This window comes from Macrotis lagotis, chromosome X (genome assembly GCF_037893015.1).
Source record: "Macrotis lagotis isolate mMagLag1 chromosome X, bilby.v1.9.chrom.fasta, whole genome shotgun sequence".
Classification (NCBI taxonomy): Eukaryota; Metazoa; Chordata; class Mammalia; order Peramelemorphia; family Peramelidae; genus Macrotis; species Macrotis lagotis.
The window spans coordinates 78,175,854-78,184,490 of record NC_133666.1 but is presented as its reverse complement, the minus strand read 5'-3'; the positions used below and the strand labels follow the sequence as shown (position 1 = coordinate 78,184,490).

Genomic DNA, 8,637 nt, shown 5'->3' with positions numbered 1-8,637 from the left:
CCATGACTACCATCCTCTTATCCTCTATTCAAGGACATTCTAGCTCTAGTCCATAGTGCTTGGGGAGAAAGAAAAAGGAGTGAAAAATTCCATCCCAGCCTTCCCAGTTTTCAATGCTTCTCAGCTTCCTCATTCCCAGATACCATCTCAGAAACAGAGAAACCATGGTTTTCAAACACTCTTCTCCAGCTGTCTCTTCCCCCTGCTCTCCCTGCTCCTCCTCCTCCTCTTCCTCCTCTTTCCAGTCCCCCTGTGATAATTCTAGGAGGGAGATATTGAGATTCTATAGCAGTAGATAATTAGTCACCAAATAATGGCAGGCATATACAAAAGAGAGAAGGACCTTAGTCTGAGCCTGAAAGTATAGGTAGAACCTGGCTGGGTGGGCAGGGAGGAAAGGGAATTAGCAAAGGTTCAGGAGTGGGAGAGCAAAATGAGTGATCAGAGACTGGTCCCACCAGAATGGGGAACTTTTGTAGGAAACTAGGGGTGAAGTCTGACAATTTTTGAAGTCAAGTGGTTTGAAAGTCAAAACAAAACAAATGGTAATGTGGGATAGGAACTTGGTGGAAAGCTAGTTCTGGACATAGAGATCTACCAGAGATGATAAAGGAACCCACAGGACATGAGGTCACCAAGATCAAGCCTAGAATAGGCATTGCATTTGCCTCCTTCCACCACCACCCCACAATCAGGTCATCCTCCATTTCAAAAATCAAATTATCTTCCTTAAAGCACAAGTCTGACCCTGTCATTTCCCTACTCAATAAACTTCAGTGGTTCCCTCTGACTGCCAGGATTCCTCTTGTTTGTTAAAATGATTCCCAATGTTGTTCCAATCCCACCTTTCCAAACTAAATCCATATGACTCCCCTTCAGGCAAGCTTCATTCCAACCAAATAATAGGCCTTATTTTTCTTCAGGAATAAATGGCCATCCCCTTTGTACTGGCTGTTCTCTACGCCTAGAATGCTCTTTCTCATTACCCACTGCTTCTTGGACCCTCATTTCAAGTGCTATTTCCTACATGAGACCTTTCTTGATCCTCCCAATAGCTAGTGCTTCTAAAACCAGAACATGCCCCCCAAAAGCTTTGAAGTTATTTTGGGTATGTTCATATGTTTCATATATGTCTTTTTCTAACATAACACATGCTCCTTGGAGGCAGATACTGTCTCATTTTTGCTTTTGTTTCCATAGTGCCTAGAATGGTGGTACAGACTGGTGGCTTGGCTGATTAGAACCTTAGAACTTGCTCCTGCCTTCTTGAGAAAGCATCTTTCCATTTACCTGCAAAGGTCTTTTAGCTCCTAGGGTCATTTTTAGTTAGAATGTCAAGAAAAATAGCATTCTATTCATTGGTCATTGCACAAAGACTACCACTAGCTAAGTCTGATTTTCTCAATTTTTGAATAGCCCCTGCTCCATTCTGCAGCAGCTGAAATCTGAACTAAAGACCACTTATATCTGAAGTGAATTGGTACCTTGACTGCCCTGGCCAAAGAAATCATCTCCAAGTATCCAGTCACTGTATTTTAATGTTAATCAACTGGGGTCAGAGGTCAAACTTAGCAGACCTTGGACCTAGGACTTTGAAAGGCCTTGGTGTGTATTAACTTATAGTTTTGGTCAAAATAAGGAATGATAAAGGCCTGATCAATCTGAGGCATTCAAATTCCATAATGAACAAGAGCAATAAGAAAACTATTTTAGGAAATTAAAACCACTGCAACATGACTTCTTATTAAAATAAGTTATTACAAGTGACAAATGAGTTACACATGGCAGAAATGGCATAGAAACTGATTATAGTAATTTAATAGAGAGATTAAAGTGATCACAGGAAGATCAAGTGTCACCTTGTAAATTAATGAATTAAAATATGTGCATGACGCTCCGGGGCCCGGGTCGGGGGTCAGGCCGGCGCTTCCCCGGCAGCAAGGCTGGGCCGCCCGAGCAGCGCCCCCCGGAGCCGGTCCTAGCGCCGCCCGCCGCCGCCTGCAGCCCGATCCCGCGGCCCCAGTGGCCCAACTTCCCGATGCGCCTCCGGGACGCTGATGGCTGCGCGCGGCCTGGCCCAGGCCCTAGCTTCCGTGTGTCTCCGCGCGAGCCTGTGGGGGCTGCCCGCCCGCGCCCCGTGGCTTCCGGCCCCAGGGCCACCCTCCAGTTGTTCCTTTTCATCACATTTGCTTCATCTAAGCCCAGTCATTATGTCAGGTTCAAAGGGTACCGATGAAAATTCCCACAACAAGGCTCGGACATCACCATATCCAGGTTCCAAGGTTGAACGTAGTCAGGTACCCAATGAGAAGGTAGGCTGGCTTGTTGAGTGGCAGGAGTATAATCCTGTGGAATACACTGCAGTCTCTGTCTTGGCTGGACCCATGTGGGCAGATCCACAGATCAGTGAAAGAAATTTTTCTCCAAAATTCAATGAAAAAGATGGACATGTCGAATGAAAGAGCCAGAATGGCTTGTATGAGATTGAAAATGGATGACCTAGAAATCCAGCAGGTCGAACAGGACTGATTGGGAGAGGACTTTGGGGGCATTGGGGCCCAAACCATGCTGCAGATCCCATCATTACTAGGTGGAAAAGGGATAGCAGTGGAAATAAAGTCATTCACCCTCATTCTGGGAAAAATATCTTACAGTTTGTAGCAATCAAAAGGAAAGACTGTGGAGAATGGGCAATCCCAGGGGGGATGGTGGATCCAGGAGAGAAAATAAGTGCGACTTTGAAACGAGAGTTTGGTGAAGAAGCTATGAACTCCTTACAGAAATCTAGTGCTGAGAAGCAAGAGATGGAGGAGCAGTTACACAAGCTTTTCAGCCAAGAACATTTAGTAGTATATAAGGGATATGTGGATGATCCTCGAAACACTGATAATGCATGGATGGAGACAGAAGCTGTGAACTACCATGATGAAACAGGTGAGACAATGGATAATCTGACTCTGGAAGCAGGAGATGATGCTGGGAAAGTGAGATGGGTGGACATCAGTGACAAGCTCAAGCTTTATGCCAGTCATTCCCAATTCATCAAACTTGTGGCTGAGAAGCAAGGAGCTCATTGGAGTGAGGACTCAGTTCCCGGCTGCCACAGATGATGAGAGCATCAGAACCACATGCATTTCAGGTCTTCAAATGAACAGTTGTGGAGGGCACAGAACAAACATTAGAAAGGGAAGGTCACTTATTTTGATGGTTGTTTTATTCTCTGAAATTGTATTTGAATATTTTTGCGTCATGAGTATGATAGAAAATCGAGTGGAATGCTTAAAGTGAAGAAAAGCTTTCTAGCTAGAAGAGGAATATAAAAGTTGGCCTCTGTACTTTGTTATATTTAGACATTGCTTAAACCAAATTAAATTAGTGCTGCTTTTGAAGAATTGCAGAACTAAATAAAGAAATGACTGATAATGACATGTGCCTGATGACCGTCTTCTCCACTTTGTTCCCAGCTGGGTTGATTGGTTCTTTCTCACCATTCCTCTGCACTCAAAGCTTGGAGTGGGGCTGCCTCTTTTAGGACACCTTGAGCTCCAGAAGGAGCGATATCATTGGAGAGTCTCTAAAGCCCAATTCCGTTTGTATCACCTACTTCAGCTTTAGCTTTGGGTGTCCTTGTGGAAGTTGCTTTTAAGAACTGAACCTTTCTTGGCATTCTTGATTTTAATAGGATCAATTTTATGAAAAAAAAATTTCATGAATGGTGAGAACCAGAGCTCATATTGTTTCCATTTTAGAAAATTCTTCTCAATAAAAACTTGTCTAGGAATTGAATAATTTAAAAAAATAAAATAAAATAACATGTGGTACATACTTTGAGTACTAGAGGGCCTCAGTTGCACTCTGATGATTAAGAGGTGAGCCCTTCTGAGATGAAGTTGGCTGTCCAAAATGATTTTCATCCAACCCTACATTCAGTTCTACTCCCCTCTGGCTTCAGGATAACATTTATTTATACATAAATTTAGCTTTCAGCATTCATTTTTGTAAAGTTTTCTCCCTCCCCTTGCCCTAAGATAGAAAGTAAACCGATCCAGTGTATACCTACACAATCATGCTACACATCTTTCCATATTAGTCACTATCAAAGAAGCTGAACAAAAGGGGAAAACAATGAGAAAGAAAAAAACAAAAAAAAAACAAATTTTCAAAAGTGAAAAGAATATGCTTTGGTTTTTAGCCATCAGTCATGTCCAACTCTTCCTGATCCTATTTCAGGTTTTCTTGGAAAAGATACTGGAGTGGCTTGCCATTTACTTGTCCAGTTTCTTTTACAGATGAGGAAACTGAGGCCACAGTAATACAGGGTCACACAGCAAGGAAGTATTTGAGTCCAGATTTGAACTCAGGAAGATGAGTCTTCCTGATTCTAAACCCAGAGCCTATCCACCCTTCAAGTTAGGCAAAGATGAGTTAAATTCCATCCTTCTCTGTCCCTCTTGGTATTGTCACTGGTATCAGTTTTCTGATAGGTCATGGAAAAAGCATTGGATTTTGAGGAAATACTTTCTGCAACAAAGAGTCCCAGTAGATTGATTTATGTGATTATGAACTTAATCTCACTAGATTCAGTTCACTCATCTGTAAAATAAAGATATTATCAAGCCATCAACAAGCATTGGTGAGTGCCTGCTCTGAGCTGGCTAGGGAGGTAGCAGTGCCTGTTCTCAGGGAGCTTCCATTTGAACAGGGTGCTAAAACAAAGGCCAGACCTAGTCTTTGCCCCAAGTGCATATCTGAGCAGACATGGAAAGAGAATAAAAGCAAATCAGGGGGATGGGATCAAGGGGCTATGTGTCAATTGGCCTTGGCCACCTCAATCCCAGAAACTGGGAGAAAAGAGCATATGGGCTTTTGAAGTGAAGAGAAGGGAAGAAGAGGGAGCCTCAGTTATTCCAGTAAAGTAAAAGGTGAGGTCCTCAGCTGTGGGAATGAGGCATGGAGTGCTTCAAGAGAGAAGATGCTTGGAATGATTTCTGTGAGGATGAGAGAGACCAGAAATTAGGGAGGAATAAAAGGACAGTAACTGTTCCACTGAATTTGGCTATCATGAATTTTGAGAGATCCCAGTCAACAACTTCTATAACTTCCACTGGTTGCATTCAGAAGCTGATATGGTGGATGAAGAGAATAAGTAATTCTGGACTGAACAATGGTGGGACAAGAAGGTCAGGAATTTGAAAAGAGAATATGAATGAAGTTGTATTAGTTAACTATGGGGTTGAGATTGGAAAGAGAAGCAAGGCAAGGCAGAACAGAGACAGTGGCATAAGGAAAGGACTAATGAGTTGGAGGGCTAAGGTAAGATATAAGAAATTGTGGTCTAATAGTGGATTTAGGAGGAGTAAACCCTATCAGAGTTTTTCCTGCGAAGAGTCACTGAAATAATGTAGATGAAGTCCTGGTAAATCTGAAAATGCTTGGTAAATGGCAGTGATGGCTGTGATAGCCACTGGAGCTGTTGCTCCTTCTTTATCTCCACCATCAGGGCACAACTCAGCATCTTCCTCTGCCCAGGAACCTTCCCTGGTCCCCTCAGCTAGAAGGCTTCTCTCCATCCTCAAATTTTCCTAATTCACTTTGGGTTTCTCCTTTTCATTTTCCCCTAGTCTCATGGATTGGACTTCCTTGTTGACCTGCTGAAGCCTCCCAGTAGATTGTAAGCACATTGAAAGTAGAAAGCACTACAAAGGAGAGTACCATCTGTATCCAGTTAAGGAGCTGTGGAGTTTGAACAAAGTTCAAGGACTATTCCCTTTAATTTCAAAAAAACAGATATCTTATTGTCTGATCTTGTTACCTCTTAGAATTCTTGTCTCTTCTCTAAGGATATGATTTCTCTCTCATCACACCCAATTTGGATCAAGGTACAACATGGAAACAGGGTAAAGTCTGACAGATTGCTTTCTGTGGGGGGGGGAAGTAAGATTGGGGGGAAAATTGTAAAACTCAAATAATACCTTTAATAAAAATTAATTTAAAAAAAAGAAAGTAGGAAGCAAACTTTTTGAAACTTTTGATTTATAGCACATGGTAGACAAGTGTTCAAATAAACTGCTACATAGGTCTTTATTTCTTTGGGATTTTTACTCTTTTCTTCATCAGGAATAGAAACTGGAGGACTTCTGGCCAAGATGGCAGAGAGAATCCAGACACTGTTTTCATGGATTGACAGAACTCACAGAAGATCAGAGGCAAGGTCTGGGGGAGGGGCATAGAGCAGAGGCCAAGCCCAGGGAAATTACCTGAGAACTGAAGTGGCAGCAGCAGTGGCAGGGTGGATGGAAGAGTTCCAGCACAGCAGTCCAGACACCCATCCTGCCAGGAGCCCACAAGTTTCCAGCTGAAGCCCCCGTTGTTCCTATGGCAGAGCCTGACTTTCTCCAGTACTCCAGTATAAATACAGAAACAGCCTCAAGTGTTTGCACCTTGTCCCAAGGCAGCAAATTTTCCTCTATGCTGATTACCCATTGAGAACCACTGACACAGATCCAGCCCCAAGCCCAGGAAAATGGGCGGCTTGACACCTCCAACACAACAATCCAGAAAAAGTTTCTGGTTCCTTCCCGGTGAGTTCACAGGGTAGCCCCCAGGAATTCCTAACCCCAGTGAGCCAGGCCTCTAGAGATCTCACACAAGTGCCCCCCCCCCAAAGCTAACATCCCAAAACAAAGCAAGGTCAACACAAAGCAAAGTCTATTGAATGTTACCTTGAAGAATGAAGTTTCAGAGAATATGAATTGGTCTCCAGCCCAGAAAGGCTTCTTAGAAGAGATCAGAAAGGAGCTTAAAAATCAAATGGAAGTGGACAGAGCACTGACCCTGGAATCAGGAGGACCTGATTTCAAATCCAGCCTCAGATACTTAATAATCCAAGTCACTTAACCTCATTTCCTTATGTAAATAAAATTTTAAATCAAAAGGAAAAATTGGACAAAGAAATGCAAGAGAAAATTAACATCTTACAACAAAAAAAAGACAAAAGAAAACAAATCCTTTAAAAATACAATTGGTCGAATGCAAAAAAGAAAATGATTCCCTTAAAAACACAATTAGGTAAATGGAAAAATATAGCTCCTTCAAAAATAGAATTGACCAATTGGAAAAGGAGATGCAAAAGGTAAATGAAGAAAATTCTTCTCTAAAAAAAAAGATTGGAATCTGTGTAGAAACTAATGACTTCATGAGACGCCAAGAATCTATTAAACAAAATTTAAAAAACAAAAAATAGAAGAAAATGTAAAATACCTTAATGGTAAAACAACTGACCTGGAAAATAAATCTAGGAGAGATGATTTAAGAATCATGCCTGGACTCCATACTTCTGGAAATCGTGAAGAGAACTGCCCTAATATCCTGGAACCAGAAGGCAAAATAGTCATTGAAAGAATACATTGATCCCCTCCTGAAAGGGATCCTAAAATGAAAACACTAAGGAATATTGTGGCCAAACTCCAGAACTATCAGATCAAGATGAAAATCCTGCAAGCAGCCAGAAAGAAACAATTCAAATACCAAAAAGCCACAATCAGGATTACACAGGACATGGCTGCATCAACATTAAGGGATCAAAGGACCTAGAATATGATACTACAGAGAGAAAGGGAACTTGGATTACAAAGAAGAATCCACTATCCAGCAAAACTGAGCCTTCGCCCCCCCCCCCACCGGGGGGCAACCCGAGCCGAGCCTGACCCGAGCCCCAGCACATAACCTCAAGCCAGATATGCACTGGATCTGTTGAATGGGCAATTCTTCCATTTCCTAGTACAAAACTGCAGATCAACCTCTTTGCACTTCTAAGTCCACACTACACCCACTATCCAGCTCTGGAGAGCTGCCAGATATCTCCGGTTCTTACTTTCTGCACAATTAGGGGAAAATAAAAAGTGCAACATACAGCAGTTCTGATATGGCTGAAGTGAAATCAATGTTCCGGGAAGTCCTTCCCAAACAAGGGCAGTTGTCTGTAGAAGATGTGGCCACAGTGGTGCTATGCAAACCCAAACTTCTGCCACTAAAATCTCTGACTCTTGAAAAATTAGAGAAAATGCAGCAAACAGCACAAGAAACTATTCACCAACAGGAAATGACAGAAAAGGAACAGCACCAAACCAAGGAGTGATTCATTCATCAATTTTGTAACTTTTACTTGTTGATAGTTTTTCAAAGTAATTCACATTTGTTTGCTAAATTTTTTATTTTTATTAAAGTTAAAATTCATTTAAAATAAGGGGACAAATATAAGTCATCAAAAGAACAAAATAAATTTAAGCTTTTATAATTCCTATTATGGACTATGTTCCAACTTTAGCCACAATTTATTTTAATCTTTGGTACTCTGTTTAGTGATTGTTGGAATTCTAAGTTCTACTACAAGACTACTATTTTTGTCTAGATGTTATGCATCATTTCTACTTTTATCAATTTTAGAGATTCAAGAACCAACCCATAAAATATGTAACTTCATTAAAGTTCTACACATTGGCCTTAAAAAAAAAAAATTGAGCCTTCCATTTCAGGGGAAAGATGGACATTTAACAAAATAGGTGACTTTCAATCTTTCCTGATGAAAAGACCAGAACTGAACAGAAAATTTAATCTCCAAACAAGAGACTCAAGAGA

General features: G+C 41.5%; 1 protein-coding gene and 1 pseudogene across 1 annotated transcript; both read left to right on the top strand.

Moving 5' to 3' along the window:
- Window positions 1–2,057: 2,057 nt before the first annotated feature.
- LOC141497685 (ADP-ribose pyrophosphatase, mitochondrial pseudogene) lies at window positions 2,058–3,200 on the top strand (annotated as a pseudogene).
- Window positions 3,201–7,903: 4,703 nt separating this feature from the next.
- On the top strand, window positions 7,904–8,197 carry LOC141502625 (BBSome-interacting protein 1-like). Its single transcript, XM_074207433.1, has one exon. It carries the CDS (start codon window positions 7,925–7,927, stop codon window positions 8,135–8,137), a length of 213 nt encoding a protein of 70 aa, XP_074063534.1. The 5' UTR covers window positions 7,904–7,924; the 3' UTR covers window positions 8,138–8,197.
- Window positions 8,198–8,637: the final 440 nt, after the last annotated feature.

Coding starts and splice junctions, on each gene's coding strand:
- LOC141502625 (XM_074207433.1), top strand. CDS start 7,925: ATGGCTGAAGTGAAATCAATGTTCCGGGAAGTCCTTCCCAAACAAGGG.